This window comes from Rana temporaria, chromosome 5, assembly GCF_905171775.1.
Source record: "Rana temporaria chromosome 5, aRanTem1.1, whole genome shotgun sequence".
NCBI classification, from domain to species: domain Eukaryota; kingdom Metazoa; phylum Chordata; class Amphibia; order Anura; family Ranidae; genus Rana; species Rana temporaria.
The window spans coordinates 427,372,979-427,390,449 of NC_053493.1; the positions used below are offsets into that span (position 1 = coordinate 427,372,979).

At 53.5% G+C, this 17,471-nt stretch overlaps 1 protein-coding gene across 1 annotated transcript; it reads left to right on the forward strand.

The window, feature by feature from the left end:
- Positions 1-1,996: 1,996 nt before the first annotated feature.
- Positions 1,997-10,278, forward strand: LOC120941756 (zinc finger protein 777-like). Its single transcript, XM_040355422.1, has 5 exons — positions 1,997-2,192; positions 6,555-6,681; positions 6,781-6,885; positions 9,694-9,756; positions 10,135-10,278. Exons 1-5 carry the CDS (start codon positions 2,175-2,177, stop codon positions 10,218-10,220), a joined length of 399 nt encoding a protein of 132 aa, XP_040211356.1. The 5' UTR covers positions 1,997-2,174; the 3' UTR covers positions 10,221-10,278.
- Positions 10,279-17,471: the final 7,193 nt, after the last annotated feature.

Here is a 17,471-nt window from a genome sequence, read left to right on the forward strand (position 1 = left end):
GGTGGGTGAGAGATGATGGGGGGGTGAGTTAATGATATGGGGGTGGGTAAGAGATTGGGGGAGGGTGAAGGATAAGGGGGGGTGGGTGCATGGTATGGGGGTGATTGAGAGATAAGGGGGATGGGTGCATGATATGGGGGTGGGTGAGAGATTAGAGGGGTGGGTGCATGATATGGGGGTGGGTGAGAGATTGGGGGTGTGTGAGAGATAAGGGGGGTGGTTGAATGATATTGGGGTGAGTGAGAGATTAGGGGGGGTGGGTGAATGATATGGGGGTGGGTGAGAGATTAGGGGGGTGTGGGTGAGAGATGATGATATGGGGGTGGGTGAGAGATTAGAGGGGTGGGTGCATGATATGGGGGTGGGTGAGAGATTGGGGGTGTGTGAGAGATAAGGGGGGTGGTTGAATGATATTGGGGTGAGTGAGAGATTAGGGGGGTGGGTGAATGATATGGGGGTGGGTGAGAGATTAGGGGGGTGGGTGAGAGATGATGATATGGGGGTGGGTGAGATATTAAGGGGGGGGTGAGACCCCCTAGCCCTGCCTGCAATCCCTGTTGTGCCCCCCCCCCCTGTTTGTGGGTAGGTGTGTTTCTGTGATGCGCCTACCTACTTGTCCGTCCTCTGAGTCCTTGGTCAGCCTGTCTTCTTGCTGATGAGAGTGATAGTTGGGAGTGGACATTGCCAGGCGGCTCTAGCAACCAGTGACTAACAGTAGAGTCAGGACAGGTGGAGGCGGAGCCGGTGTTCCATCAGACGTTCCGTTGTCACCATTTTGCTACACCCCGCACTCCTCCACAGTAACGATACACCGAGAAGCGGACATCTTGCTACACCCACTTCGAGTCGGTGTATTGTCACATTTTGCTGCCTATCGTAGAATGCTGCGGAAGTCACGTGGAGGCCAACTGCGCATGCACGATGCGTTCCAATGGATTCACGACAGTGCACACCAGTGAAACCTCGCCCGGCATCCAGGCTCTTTCCTTATCATCCCCGTGGATTGGAGGATGTTAAAAAAAGAGCCAGGAGGCCGAGCGAGCGGAGCGAGGACGTGAGGCCGACTGGCCACTTTCCTCTAATTTCACGTCACCCTGAATGCCGGGTTCGCTGGTGTGTACTGTTGTAAATCCATTGGAACGCATTGCGCATGCGCAGTTGGCTGCCATGTGACTTCCGGAGCATTCTATGATAGGCAGCAGAATGTGACACTACACCGGCGCTATCGACGAACGACGCGGGCGTGCATCAGGGAAAATTGTGTTGGCTGTGTGCCTTGGACACAGCCAATCACAGATCGTGAAACACAGAGGTGATGAAATACCACCAAAAGAAATCTATTTGTGGGAAAAAATTATAAAAATTGTTTGGGTCCAGACTGTATTAGATGACTGAGTATTTGTCATTCAAAGTGTGAGAGCGCCGAAAGATGAAAACTGGTCTGGGCGGGGGAGGGGGGGGTCCGGTAGGGAAGGGGTTAATCAGATAAACTCCGTTTTGTGTTAAAAATAACAGTAAAATGCAAAACTCCGGCGGGTGTAGCAAGATGTCCGGTGTATCATTACTGTGGGAGGAGTGCGGGGTGTAGCAAGATGGCGGCGACGGAACGTCACTTCCGTTACCAATTCCAACGGGTCGCCTAATCTGACGGAACATCAGGGCCAGCGCTACAGCGGCGCTCAGTCCGTCCGCTTTGTCTTGTATGAAATCTTCCAAATGAATAAAATAGACACACCCACCGGATCATGTGACCTGTACGGGCGGGGATGTCACTTTCACACATCGTGGCGATGTACAGACATAGAGCTCCTGAGGTGACCCCTCTCATCCAATCATCACTGACCGCTCCGCCCTCCTCCCTGACTCCCCGCCAATCAACAGTGACCGCTCCGCCCTCCTCCCTGACTCCCCGCCAATCATCACTGACCGCTCCGCCCTCCACCAATCGTTGACTGACTTCTCCGACCGCCTCTCAACTCCTCCCTCTATCACCACAGGCTCCACCCTCCTCGCGCTCGTCTCCGTGGTAACCATAAGAGACACAGCCCCGCCCCTCTGTTTACTAATACGGAGGCGCCCAATCAGCGGCGGGGACATGTGACCAGCATGGAAGGCGGGGCCGGTGGCGGAAGGGGCGGAGCCGGGATGGAAACGCGCAGTGGCTGGCAGTCATCATGATCATCTCTCGCCAGGTGAGGCCCCGGAGCATCATGGGAGGGGGGAGTGTCCCCCCAACACACACAGAGGACCTATCATAGGCTGAGCGCTACTACCCTGTCAGGTGAGGGGGGGTGGGGCAGTGTGAGGTAAGGGGGGAGGGGCAGTGTGAGGTAAGGGGGGAAGGGTGTCAGGTGAGGGGTGTGAGGTGGGAGGGGTTTTAGGGGAGGGCAGTAGGGTTGCCACCTGTACGGGTTTTGAAACATGTGTCCGGGTCTCAACCCACCTGAGACCCGGGCACATTATTCAGACCCGCTGGTGGCTCCCTGTGCTTGTGCCTCCGCTGTGCCGCCACAGCCGCGTCCCGAGTTCGGGTCCGCGGTGATTTCTTCTCCAGCAGAAGGTTTTCAATTCTCCCCCGTCCAGCCCCCCCTCCCCCCCCCTGTCAGCGGCGCGCCTCCGTCTGCATAGTGTGCTGCAGAGTGCAAGACGGGACGCAGAGTGCTCTTCTCTGGCTGGCCATCATACCCTCCACACCCCTCTCCTGTACATACTGCCCCCATCATACCCTCCACACTCCTCTCCTGTACATACTGCCCCCATCATACCCTCCACACTCCTCTCCTGTACATACTGCCCCCATCATACCCTCCGCACTCCTCTCCTGTACATACCGCCCCCATCATACCCTCCGCACTCCTCTCCTGTACATACTGCCCCCATCATACCCTCCACACTCCTCTCCTGTACATACTGCCCCCATCATACCCTCCACACTCCTCTCCTGTACATACTGCCCCCATCATACCCTCCGCACTCCTCTCCTGTACATACCGCCCCCATCATACCCTCCGCACTCCTCTCCTGTACATACTGCCCCCATCATACCCTCCGCACTCCTCTCCTGTACATACCGCCCCCATCATACCCTCCGCACTCCTCTCCTGTACATACTGCCCCCATCATACCCTCCGCACCACTCTCCTGTACATACTGCCCCCATCATACCCTCCACACTCCTCTCCTGTACATACCGCCCCCATCATACCCTCCGCACTCCTCTCCTGTACATACTGCCCCCATCATCCCCTCCACACCCCTCTCCTGTACATACTGCCCCCATCATCCCCTCCACACTCCTCTCCTGTACATACTGCCCCCATCATACCCTCCGCACTCCTCTCCTGTACATACTGCCCCCATCATACCCTCCGCACCCCTCTCCTGTACATACTGCCCCCATCATCCCCTCCACACTCCTCTCCTGTACATACTGCCCCCATCATACCCTCCACACTCCTCTCCTGTACATACTGCCCCCATCATCCCCTCCACACTCCTCTCCTGTACATACTGCCCCCATCATACCCTCCACACTCCTCTCCTGTACATACTGCCCCCATCATACCCTCCGCACTCCTCTCCTGTACATACTGCCCCCATCATACCCTCCGCACTCCTCTCCTGTACATACTGCCCCCATCATACCCTCCGCACTCCTCTACTGTACATACTGCCCCCACCATACCCTCCACACTCCTCTCCTGTACATACTGCCCCCATCATACCCTCCACACTCCTCTCCTGTACATACTGCCCCCATCATCCCCTCCACACTCCTCTCCTGTACATACTGCCCCCATCATACCCTCCGCACTCCTCTCCTGTACATACTGCCCCCATCATACCCTCCACACTCCTCTCCTGTACATACCGCCCCCATCATACCCTCCACACTGCTCTCCTGTACATACTGCCCCCATCATACCCTCCGCACTCCTCTCCTGTACATACTGCCCCCATCATACCCTCCGCACTCCTCTCCTGTACATACTGCCCCCATCATACCCTCCGCACTCCTCTCCTGTACATACTGCCCCCATCATACCCTCCGCACCCCTTTCCTGTACATACTGCCCCCATCATACCCTCCGCACCCCTCTCCTGTACATACTGCCCCCATCATACCCTCCGCACTCCTCTCCTGTACATACTGCCCCCATCATACCCTCCGCACTCCTCTCCTGTACATACTGCCCCCATCATACCCCACACTCCTCTCCTGTACATACTGCCCCCATCATACCCCACACTCCTCTCCTGTACATACTGCCCCCATCATACCCTCCGCACTCCTCTCCTGTACATACTGCCCCCATCATACCCTCCGCACCCCTCTCCTGTACATACTGCCCCCATCATACCCTCCACACTCCTCTCCTGTACATACTGCCCCCATCATACCCTCCACACTCCTCTCCTGTACATACTGCCCCCATCATACCCTCCGCACTCCTCTACTGTACATACTGCCCCCACCATACCCTCCACACTCCTCTCCTGTACATACTGCCCCCATCATACCCTCCGCACTCCTCTCCTGTACATACTGCCCCCATCATACCCTCCACACTCCTCTCCTGTACATACTGCCCCCATCATACCCTCCGCACTCCTCTCCTGTACATACTGCCCCCATCATACCCCACACTCCTCTCCTGTACATACTGCCCCCATCATACCCTCCGCACTCCTCTCCTGTACATACTGCCCCCATCATACCCTCCGCACCCCTCTCCTGTACATACCGCCCACTGTCATACCCCCCACACTCCTCTCCTGTACATACTGCCCCCATCATACCCTCCACACTCCTCTCCTGTACATACTGCCCACTGTCATACCCTCCGCACTCCTCTCCTGTACATACTGCCCCCATCATACCCTCCACACTGCTCTCCTGTACATACTGCCCCCATCATACCCTCCACACTCCTCTACTGTACATACTACCCCATCATCCCCTCCGCACTCCTTTCCTGTACATACTGCCTCCATCATACCCTCCGCACTCCTCTCCTGTACATACTGCTCCCATCATACCTCCACACTCCTCTACTGTACATACTACCCCATCATCCCCTCCACACTCCTTTCCTGTACATACTGCCTCCATCATACCCTCCGCACTCCTCTCCTGTACATACTGCTCCCATCATACCCTCCACACTCCTCTCCTGTACATACTGCCCCATCATCCCCTCCACACTCCTTTGCTGTACATACTGCCTCCATCATACCCTCCGCACTCCTCTCCTGTACATACTGCTCCCATCATACCTCCACACTCCTCTACTGTACATACTACCCCATCATCCCCTCCACACTCCTTTCCTGTACATACTGCCTCCATCATACCCTCCGCACTCCTCTCCTGTACATACTGCTCCCATCATACCCTCCACACTCCTCTCCTGTACATACTGCCCACTGTCATACCCTCCACACTCCTCTCCTGTACATACTGCCCCCATCATACCCTCCACACTCCTCTCCTGTACATACTGCCCCCGTCATACCCTCCACACTCCTCTCCTGTACATACTGCCCCCTTCATACCCTCCACACTCCTCTCCTGTACATACTGCCCCCATCATACCCTCCACACTCCTCTCCTGTACATACTGCCCCCATAATCCCCTCCACACTCCTCTCCTGTACATACCGCCCCCATAATCCCCTCCACACTCCTCTCCTGTACATACTGCCCCCATCATACCCTCCGCACTCCTCTCCTGTACATACTGCCCACTGTCATACCCTCCACACTCCTCTCCTGTACATACCGCCCACTGTCATACCTTCCACACTCCTCTCCTGTACATACTGCCCCCATCATCCCCTCCACACTCCTCTACTGCATATACTGGTCACTGTTACACCCTCTGCACTCATTTCTTGTACATAATGTCTTACACTTTGCACTCCTTTCCTACACATACCAACATACGCGCCACACTCTTGTATATACTGCTGTAAATTCCGCACTCCCTCCCTGCACACACTGTAATACCCTCTGTACCTAATGAAAAGGTGAACTAATGCCCCTGATCTACACTGCACTTACCTCTGTAGTAATGGAAGAGATTTATTGTGCTGAGGTTTATTCATGTCAGTGAGACTCTTACTTGTGGCACAGCAAAGTGATCATATTCTATAGGTAAAATAATGATTTTGTTTTATTTAATCATGCCCCTTGAGGCCCCTCCCACAATATGGCCACACCCACCAAATGCCGTGGCGTGTTCGGGTTTGGCTTGAGGAAAAGGTGGCAACCCTAGAGGGGAAGGGTGTCAGGTGAGGTGGGAGGGGTTTCAGGGGAGGGTGTCAGGTCAGGTGGGAGGGGTGTCGGCTAAGGTGGGAGGGGTGTCAGGTTAGGTGATGAGTACTGATGGGCGGTTCTCTGTCGCTCTTCAGGTGCCGGTGCTCTTCGATGAGGTGCCGGTGTATTTCTCGGAGGAGGAGTGGTGATGGGGGAGGAGTGATGGAGGGGTGATGGTGACGGGGGAGGGGTGTGATGCGGAGTACTGATGGGCGGGTTCTCTGTCGCTCTTCAGGTGCCGGTGCTCTTCGATGAGGTGGCGGTGTATTTCTCGGAGGAGGAGTGGTGTAGTCTGGAGGAGTGGCAGAAGGAACTCTACAAGGATGTGATGAAGGAGAATTATCAGACTCTGGTCTTCATAGGTAAGACAATGGGCAGCTCTCCTGGGGGTGTGGCTCCCCCGGGGATCCTGTGCTGTGATTGGTCTCTCCTCCTATATTTATTATTTTTTGGCCCTTCAGGTCAGCCGGAGATCTTGTCTCGGATAGAGAGAGGGGAAGATCCGTGTTTCAGGGCCCATCAACTCTCTGAGGAGCCCCGGAGGACCGACACCACTGTGCACACAGGTGAGAAGGGGGGGGGGGGGGCTCCTATGACAGATCAGTGGGTCACACCCTCTTCTATATTGAGGAGGAGCTTACACCCAGAATATCCACCTGGGAGAAGGGAGGGGAACTCTGGGGAGGAGCTGCCTGGATGACCTTCTACCCAAAGCTGGCCTCTGAACCTCCACCTGGGAGGACTTGAGGGAACGTGTGAGCAGAAGACCGGAAATCTGAAGAAACAGTTGCTTGATGTTGAAGAACTCTTCCATAGAGGATGTGGCCTATCCAGGGAATAGCGGAAGCTTTAGTTTGAATAATGATTTGAACGAGAAACGGGGTCCCCCTTTCCTGGAGTCGGGGTGACGTAGAGAGTCAGAAGGCTGTTACCATGCAGTGGAGATCGATCTTCTAATGAATGGTAGCGACACAAGGTCAGAAGATCGATGTTCTGGGTGGGGCACCGAAGCCACCTTAGGAAGGAAGTTCTGGGAGATCTTCTGAACAGAAGCTGAACACCAGGTCAGAAGATCGATGTCTTGGTTGAGGTGAAGGGCCAAAACCATTCTAAGAAGGAAGTTCTGGGAGATCTTCTGAACGAAGTTGGACAAAGGGTCAGAGGATCGATGTCTTGGTTGAGGTGTAGGGCCGAAAACCACCTTAGGAAGGAAGTTATAGAAGATCTGAACCGGATCAAAAGATTGATGGCCTGGGTGAAGGGCCAAAACCATTTTTAAGAAGAAAGTTCTGGGAGATCTTCTTATGGAAGCTGAACACGGGGTCAGAAGATCGATGTCTTGGGTGGGGTGAAGGGCCAAAACCATTCTAGGAAGGAAGTTCTGGGAGATCTTCTGAACGAAGTTGGACACCGGGTCAGAAGATCGATGTCCAGGGTGAAGAACCAAAACCACCTTAAGAAGGAAGTAAGTTCTGGGAGATCTTCTGAATGGAAGCTGCACACCGGGTCAGAAGATCGATGTCCAGGGTCAAAAGCCAAAACCATTCTAGGAAGGAAGTTCTGGGAGATCTTCTGAACGAAGTTGGACATGGGGTCAGAACATCGATGGCTGGGCTCAGACAATCGATGTCTTGGTTAAGGTGAATGGCCAAAACCACCTCTAGAAAGCAAGTTCTCCGAGATCTTCTGATTGGAAGCTGGACAGAAGGTCTGTGTCTTGGTTGTGGTGAACGGCCAAAACCACCATTTAAGAAAGAAGGAAGTTCTGGGAAATCTTATGGGAGAAAGCCGGACAGAAGATCGATGTCCTGAGTGAAGGAAGTTCTCAGAGATCTTCTGAACAGAAGCTGGACAAAAGGTCAGAAGATCGATGTTGTGGTGAGGGACCAAAACCACCTCTAGGAAGGACGGAATTTCTAGGCCTAAACCCCACCTTTTTCCTTCTGTAAGAGTGGAAAGAGTTCTTCAGCTCAGATATTCGTTTTGTAGATGTGAAGTAGAAACGTAACCCTGTGAGTGGAAAGGGGGAATATCAAACGTTTTTGAAGGGCTGAGACAACTAAATTCCGATCCTACAGAGGCGCGGCGGAGCCACGTGGGAGGCACGCCGGGCGTTACGTGGGAGGCGCGGCAAAGCCACGTGGGAGGCGCGGCGGAGCCACGTGGGAGGCGCGGCGGAGCCACGTGGGAGGCGCGGCGGAGCCACGTGGGAGGCACGGCGGAGCCACGTGGGAGGCGCGGCGGAGCCACGTGGGAGGCACTTTATACAAATATCCCAACCAAAGAATGGGAAGCCAGTGGCCCCCGGGACACGATTGCCAGTGCAGAGATATGACCCTTGATGGTCCAAATTCTGGCCCAGGTCCATTGGCTAAAAGGATTTGTCCCTCAGAGGATTATCTTGGATGAAAGTTTCTTGCACCTTCCAGATGTGACGGTTGAGCTTGCGGACAGTAGACTTCTAGCGTTCCGCTTCGTAGTCTCGGAGATGCCTTTGCCTCTCAGAACCTTCCATACAGGTAAAGCCGGTGACCCGGAATCAGGGGGGCAAAGCTGAGCCCACGGGGGGTCTGCCAGGAGTTTGATGACATCAGAGCACCTCATCCACCTGGACCCGCCAGCTAGAAGGATCGCTGGAAGGCCCTCAATCCTGTGAAGAAGACAAGGAAGCCATTTCTGGGGGTGGAAGGCGTAGATCAGGAGGTACCAATCCCATGGAGCCTCCAGAACATCCACTGCTTCTGCCAGATCAGGGGGTCTCCAAACTTTCTAAACAAGGGCCAGTTAACTTCCTCCTTAAGGTGGTTTTAAGGTTTCACCACAACCAAGACATCGATCTTCTGACCTTGTATCCAGTTTACTGTCCTTCAGACTTCAGGGGGCCGGACTGTGGCCTTTGGGAGTAGAAACTGTCCTAGTGGGCGTAAACCATGCCCCATGATTGGAATTAGGGGGAGGAATAGTGCCCCACTCGTCAGTCAGAGGATTAGTGCCCCCTCGTTGCTGTCAGTGGGGGGGGGAATAATTGCGCCAAGGATCGGATAAAAGCCAGCAAAGGGCTGCAGTTTGGAGACCCCTGCGCTAGAGGATCCCTGTACCTGTCCAGGTTGTTTTAACCTGGAAGTCCAAATATACGGCTACCTGTGACCAGGTGCTGGAACATTGCATGGTGAGGGGCCACACCCCCAAGGCCCAGAGTACCCGAGTACCTATCACCAGCCCATCAGAGTACCCAAGTGATAGGTACTCTGATGGGCTGGGCATTCCAGTTGCAGTGCGTGGCTATGGACCAACGATTCCAGACTCTTCTTAGCTGCTCTGCTGTGGGTGAAATTCTGTATTAGACCATTTACTGAATGTTCTGATTTCTGCAGACTGGACGGAGCGATCGATACTGGAAGACGACTTGGATATGGAACTACAGATACACTGCCCAGGTATGTACCCCTGTATAATACTCCCCCCCCCCCCCCCCCCCAGTATGTACCTCTGTATAATACACCCCCCCAGGGTATGTACCTCTGTATAATACTCCCCCCCCCCCCCTCCCCAGGTATGTACCTCTGTATAATACACCCCCACCCCCTGGGTATGTACCCCTGTATAATACAACCCCCGGGTATGTACCTCTGTATAATACAACCCCCCCCCCCTCGGGGTATGTACCTTTGGGATGGAAAAGAGTAATAGTAATAGTTATATCAGCGGGGGTAATTGGGAAATGTCGGGGGGGTCTGTGGGGTCCAGTCAGTCTGGGGGTATTGGGGGGTCTGTTGGGTGACGCTCATCTTTCCCCTCCCCCTCTTTTGTTGCAGAGATGTTGCTGGAGGAGGCGGAGTCACAGCCGCAGTGGGAAATGCTCGATATATTAATATTTCTGGACGATCTCTTCGAATTGTAGAAAATATTCGTCTTTGTTTTGTGTTTTTTGCTGCTTTTAATAAACGTTTATTTTGTAATTGTTTTGTGTCTTCTATATATTCTATGTATATTCTATACTGACTGTGCACCCCTCCCCCACTGCTCATCGATCCCCTGTGCACCCCTCCCCCACTGCTCATCGATTCCCCCCCCCCCCATACTCACTGTGCACCCCTCCCCCACTGCTCATCGATCCCCTGTGCACCCCTCCCCCACTGCTCATCGATCCCCCCCCTATGCACACTGTGCACCCCTCCCCCACTGCTCATGGATCCCCTGTGCACCCCTCCCCCACTGCTCATCGATCCCCTGTGCACCCCTTCCCCACTGCTCATCGATCCCCTGTGCACCCCTCCCCCACTGCTCATCGATTCCCCCCCCCCCCATACTCACTGTGCACCCCTCCCCCACTGCTCATCGATCCCCTGTGCACCCCTCCCCCACTGCTCATGGATCCCCTGTGCACCCCTCCCCCACTGCTCATCGATCCCCTATGCACACTGTGCACCCCTCCCCCACTGCTCATCGATCCCCTGTGCACCCCTCCCCCACTGCTCATCGATCCTCTATGCACACTGTGCACCCCTCCCCCACTGCTCATCGATCCCCTATGCACACTGTGCACCCCTCCCCCACTGCTCATCGATCCCCTGTGCACCCCTCCCCCACTGCTCATCGATCCCCTATGCACACTGTGCACCGATCCCCTGTGCACCCCTCCCCCACTGCTCATCGATCCTCTATGCACACTGTGGACCCCTCCCCGATCCCCTGTGCACCCCTCCCCCACTGCTCATCGATCCTCTATGCACACTGTGGACCCCTCCCCGATCCCCTGTGCACCCCTCCCCCACCGCTCATCGATCCCCTGTGCACCCCTCCCCCACTGCTCATCGATCCCCTGTGCACACCTCCCCCACTGCTCATCGATCCCCTGTGCACCCCTCCCCCACCTCTCATCGATCCCCTATGCACACTGTGCACCCCTCCCCCCACTGCTCATCGATTTCCCCATTTTTTTTCCTCATTATTTGACCTTCCTGTATCTCGGGGTGAGAGAGGAATATGGGGGGGGGGGGGGGTTCTCACCCAAATCACTGTGCTTTGGACTAACACTGGGAGTATCGGGGGGGGGAGGGGGGGTTGTGACCAGACTTTACTACTTATATGAATTTGATTGCTGACTGTAAGGAGTCCCGGGATTACCTGACTGGCTGAACAGAACTGGTTGGCCTGGTGTTTAGCTTTGCCGGTTATACAGGATCTGACAAAAGTAAGTACACCCCTCTGTCACATTCCTTGTATCTTTTCATGTGACAACACTGAAGAAATTACACTTTGTATCTCCAATGTTGTGTAGTAAGTGTATAGGGGGGGGGTGTACATGGGGGGGGGGGGAGTGTACAGCTTGTATAACAACTCAACACACAGCCATTCATGTCTAATTGGTTGTGAGTGTGAGTGAGTGGCAGGGCAGGTCAGGTCAGGTGACAGATGCACACCGTTGGGTCAGGAGTGCACCACTATGATAGGGAGACCCTACGGCTGACTGCTGCGGTTGGAACCCTGGGTGGTGCAGAAAGGCAGGTGCACTGGGGGCGCCAACACGGATCCCACAGGGAGCTAGAGCGTGAGATTCCCCAGGGCGCGGAGTCTAAGAGCCAGCTGGTGTTCACCAGAGCCTCTAGTGGTGAGGATGGACTTCGCTGTAGCTTACTCCAGGTTGCGGCACCTGGGGTCTCCCAGCTCACGGTAGGCTATAGGAGGATAAGCTAAAGGTCCGGGGCGAAACGGTGAACAAGCCAAAGGTCAAGGCTCACAAGCAGGCGGGGATAGTCGAGAACTCACCAAGGGTCAGGGTCACAAGCAGGCGGGGATAGTCGAGAACGCACCAAGGGTCACAAGCAGGCGGGGATAGTCGAGAACTCACCAAGGGTCAGGGTCACAAGCAGGCGGGGATAGTCGAGAACGCACCAAGGGTCACAAGCAGGCGGGGATAGTCGAGAACTCACCAAGAGTCAGGGTCACAAGCAGGCAGGGATAGTCGGGGACAAGCCAAGGGTCACAAGCAGGCAGGGATAGTCGGGGATAAGCCAAGGGTCAGGGTCACAAGCAGGCAGGTATAGCCGAGAACGCACCAAGGGTCAGGGTCACAAGCAGGCAGAGATAGTCGGGGACAAGCCAAGGGTCAGGGTCACAAGCAGGCAGAGATAGTCGGGGACAAGCCAAGGGTCACAAGCAGGCAGAGATAGTCGGGGACAAGCCAAGGGTCAGGGTCACAAGCAGGCAGGGATAGTCGGGGACAAGCCAAGGGTCAGGGTCACAAGCAGGCAGAGATAGTCTGGGACAAACCAAGGGTCAGGGTCACAAGCAGGCAGAAATAGTCGGGGACAAGCCAAGGGTCAGGGTCACAAGCAGGCAGAGATAGTCGGGGACAAGCCAAGGGTCAGGGTCACAAGCAGGCAGAAATAGTCGGGGACAAGCCAAGGGTCAGGGTCACAAGCAGGCAGAGATAGTCGGGGACAAGCCAAGGGTCCGGGTCACAAGCAGGCAGAGATAGTCGGGGACAAGCCAAGGGTCAGGGTCACAAGCAGGCAGAGATAGTCGGGGACAAGCCATGGGTCACAAGCAGGCAGAGATAGTCGGGGACAAGCCAAGGGTCAGGGTCACAAGCAGGCAGAGATAGTCGGGGACAAGCCAAGGGTCAGGGTCACAAGCAGGCAGAGATAGTCGGGGACAGGCCAAGATTGCTACACAGAGATAACCGTAGCATACGGCAAGCAATGCTTAACAAACAACGTTGATCAGCACGGCTGGCTTGCAGTGCACAGGTTAATATAGAGTTCCCTGATAAGGCCTGGGGGGTGGAGCCTTGATAGAGGAGAGATTACCTAAGCAGCCAGGTGAGAGTGGCTGGCCTCTAAGGTGAACACATGGAGGAGGTAAGCTGACAGACAAACATTACTGCACATCCATGACAGCGAGTAACTTGTATAGCGCTGCAAATGCGAACTAAGTCGCCTCAAGGCGCTTTTTCCAGCCAGTCTCGGCCCTGTGCCTTCAGAAGAGGCGGGTCTTAAGCTTCTTCCGGAAGGCCCGATGGTTTTCTTCCATGTGGATGTCGGCGGGCGGAGCGTTCCGTAGCCGGGGTCCTTGGACTGCGAATCTTCGTTCTCCTTTTGATTTGTAGCGGGACTTGGGGATGTGGAGGAGGTTCTGGTTTGTTGACCTGGAGGGGGCGACTTGGGGGTGTAGTGATTTATTTTCTCGCATAGGTATTGCGGAGCGTTTCCTTGTGCGCATTTGTGAGTGAGGCAGAGGGTCTTGAAAGTAACCCGATCCTTCACGGCCAGCCAATGGAGGGTCCTCAGGGACGGGGTGATCGATTTCCCAGGTTTTTTTTGGCTGCCGTGTTCAGGACGAATTGTAGACGTGAAATTTGGTATTTGGGAAGTCCTATGTAGAGGGAATTTGCGTAGTCGAGTTGGGAATTGATGATTGTTCCAACTACTACTGCTGTGTCTCCTTCCGGGATGAAGGGGAGGAGTCTACGGAGCAGGCGAAGAAGGTAGTGAGATCGGTAGACTACAGATCCTATTTGTGCGTCCATAGTCATGCCAGTGTCAAAGATCACTCCAAGGCTTTTGATTTTGGTGCTGGGGGTGATGGTTTGTCTGAGCATGGTGGGTGGTGTCCATGTTGCGCTGGGTTTTTCTTTCGGTTTGCGTGGAGCAATGGGGTGTCAGGATTGAAGATGGGTGTCAGATGCTTGTTTGGGGGGTCGGTTCCAGACACAAGGTCAGGTGATATGGTAAGTTGAGACCCAGACCCAGGATTGGAAGTCAGGGTTGGAATGGGGTGTCAGAATTGAAGACGGGTGTCAGGCACAGTGTTGAGCTTTCAGGGTTGAAGATGGGTGTCAGAACTCAGTCAAGTAATTACCAGACCATTGTTCCTATTTTTTACTGACAGTTTACTGACTGGAATGGTACCAGCTGAGAAAAGCCAATGTAGCTCCAATATTCAAAAAAGGGCCCAAAATACATCCCTGGAAGTTACAGAGCAGTCAGCCTAACACCAATAGTATGTAAGCTCTTATAGGGGATGATAATGGACTATATATAATATTTTAGTAATGAGAACGGTATCGTTCGCAGTAATCAGCATGGATTCATGAAGAATCGTTCTTCCCAAACCAATCTATTATCCCTTCTAAGAGGAGGTGAGCTGGTGGTGTATCTAGATAAAGGAAGGTCCGTAGACGTGGTGTATCTAGATAAAGGAAGGTCTGTAGACGTGGTGTATCTAGATAAAGGAAGGCCTGTAGATGTGGTGTATCTAGATAAAGTAAGGTCCGTAGACGTGGTGTATCTGGATAAAGGAAGGCCCGTAGATGTGGTGTATCTGGATAAAGGAAGGTCCGTAGACGTGGTGTAGCTGGATAAAGGAAGGCCCGTAGACGTGGTGTATCTAGATAAAGGCAGGCCCGTAGACGTGGTGTATCTAGATAAAGGCAGGCCCGTAGACGTGGTGTATCTGGATAAAGGAAGGTCTGTAGACGTGGTGTATCTAGATAAAGGAAAGCCCGTAGACGTGGTGTATCTGGATAAAGGAAGGTCCGTAGACGTGGTGTATCTAGATAAAGGAAGGCCCATAGACGTGGTGTATCTAGATAAAGGAAGGTCCGTAGATGTGATGTATCTAGATAAAGGAAGGCCCGTAGACGTGGTGTATCTAGATAAAGGAAGGTCCGTAGACGTGGTGTATCTAGATAAAGGAAGGCCCGTAGACGTGGTGTATCTGAATAAAGGAAGGTCTGTAGATGTGGTGTATCTGGATAAAGGAAGGCCTGTAGATGTGGTGTATCTAGGTAAAGGAAGGCCCGTAGACGTGGTGTATCTAGATAAAGGAAGGCCTGTAGACATGGTGTATCTAGATAAAGGAAGGCCCGTAGACGTGGTGTATCTAGATAAAGGAAGGCCCGTAGACTTGGTGTATCTAGATAAAGGAAGGTCCGTAGACGTGGTGTATCTAGATAAAGGAAGGTCCGTAGACGTGGTGTATCTAGATAAAGGAAGGCCCGTAGACGTGGTGTATCTAGATAAAGGAAGGCCTGTAGACGTGTATCTGGATAAAGGAAGGCCCGTAGACGTGATGTATCTGGATAAAGGAAGGTCCATAGACGTGGTGTATCTAGATAAAGGAAGGCCCGTAGACATGTATCTGGATAAAGGAAGGCCCGTAGACGTGGTGTATCTAGATAAAGGAAGGCCCGTAGACGTGGTGTATCTAGATAAAGGAAGGCCCGTAGACGTGATGTATCTGGATAAAGGAAGGTCCATAGACGTGGTGTATCTAGATAAAGGAAGGCCCGTAGACGTGATGTATCTGGATAAAGGAAGGTCCATAGACGTGGTGAATCTATATAAAGGAAGGCCCGTAGACGTGGTGTATCTAGATAAAGGAAGGCCCGTAGATGTGGTGTATCTAGATAAAGGAAGGCCCGTAGACGTGGTGTATCTAGATAAAGGAAGGCCCGTAGATGTGGTGTATCTAGATAAAGGAAGGCCTGTAGACGTGGTGTATCTGGATAAAGGAAGACCCGTAGACGTGGTGTATCTAGATAAAGGAAGGCCCGTAGACGTGTATCTGGATAAAGGAAGGCCCGTAGACGTGATGTATCTGGATAAAGGAAGGTCCATAGACGTGGTGTATCTGGATAAAGGAAGGCCCGTAGATGTGGTGTATCTGGATAAAGGAAGGCCCGTAGATGTGGTGTATCTGGATAAAGGAAGGCCCGTAGACGTGGTGTATCTGGATAAAGAAAGGTCCGTAGACGTGTATCTGGATAAGGGAAGGCCCGTAGACGTGGTGTATCTAGATAAAGGAAGGCCCGTAGTCGTGGTGTATCTGGATAAAGGAAGGCCCGTAGACGTGTATCTAGATAAAGGAAGGCCCGTAGACGTGGTGTATCTGGATAAAGGAAGGCCTGTAGATGTGGTGTATCTGGATAAAGGAAGGCCCGTAGATGTGGTGTATCTGGATAAAGGAAGACCTGTAGACGTGGTGTATCTGGATAAAGGAAGGTCTGTAGACGTGGTGTATCTAGATAAAGGAAGGCCCGTAGACGTGGAGTATCTAGATAAAGGAAGGCCCGTAGATGTGGTGTATCTAGATAAAGGAAGGCCCGTAGACATGGTGTATCTGGATAAAGGAAGGCCCGTAGACGTGGTGTATCTGGATAAAGGAAGGCCCGTAGACGTGGTGTATCTAGATAAAGGAAGGCCCGTAGACGTGGTGTATCTGGATAAAGGAAGGTCTGTAGATGTGGTGTATCTAGATAAAAGAAGGCCCGTAGACGTGGTGTATCTAGATAAAGGAAGGCCCGTAGACGTGGTGTATCTAGATAAAGGAAGGTCCGTAGACGTGGTGTATCTAGAAAAAGGAAGGCCCGTAGACGTGGTGTATCTAGATAAAGGAAGGCCCATAGACGTGGTGTATCTAGATAAAGGAAGGTCCGTAGACGTGGTGTATCTGGATTTTGTAAAATCATTTGACACAGTTCCCCATAAAGGTTTACTGTACAAAGTGAGGTCCGTTGGCATGGACCATAGGGGGGAGTACATGGACCATAGGGGTGAGTACATGGACCATAGGGGGAGTACATGGACCAGAGGGGGAGTACATGGACCATAGGGGGGAGTACATGGACCATAGGGGGGAGCACATGGATCATAGGGGGGAGTACATGGACCATAGGGGGGAGTACAGGGACCATAGGAGGGAGTACATGGACTATAGGGGGGGAGTACATGGACTATAGGGGGGGAGTACACGGACCATGGGGGGGGGAGTACACGGACCATAGTGGGAGTACATGGACCATAGGGGGGGAGTACACGGACCATAGGGGGGAGTACATGGACCATAGGGTGAGTACATGGACCATAGGGGGGAAGTACACGGACCATAGAGGGAGTACATGGACCATAGGGGGGGGTACACGGACCATAGGGGGGGTACACGGACCATAGGGGGAGTACATGGACCATAGGGGGAGTACATGGACCATAGGGGGAGTACATGGACCATAGGGGGGGTACACGGACCATAGGGGGGGGGTACACGGACCATAGGGTGAGTACATGGACCATAGGGGGGAAGTACACGGACCATAGGGGGAGTACATGGACCATAGGGGGGAGCACATGGATCATAGGGGGGAGTACAT

Bases quoted from the DNA above. Each gene is read 5' to 3' on its own strand.
- LOC120941756 (XM_040355422.1), top strand. The intron at 6,682-6,780 runs GTAAGACAATGG...TTGGCCCTTCAG, and splicing joins TCAGACTCTGGTCTTCATAG to GTCAGCCGGAGATCTTGTCT. The intron at 6,886-9,693 runs GTGAGAAGGGGG...TGATTTCTGCAG, and splicing joins CGACACCACTGTGCACACAG to ACTGGACGGAGCGATCGATA.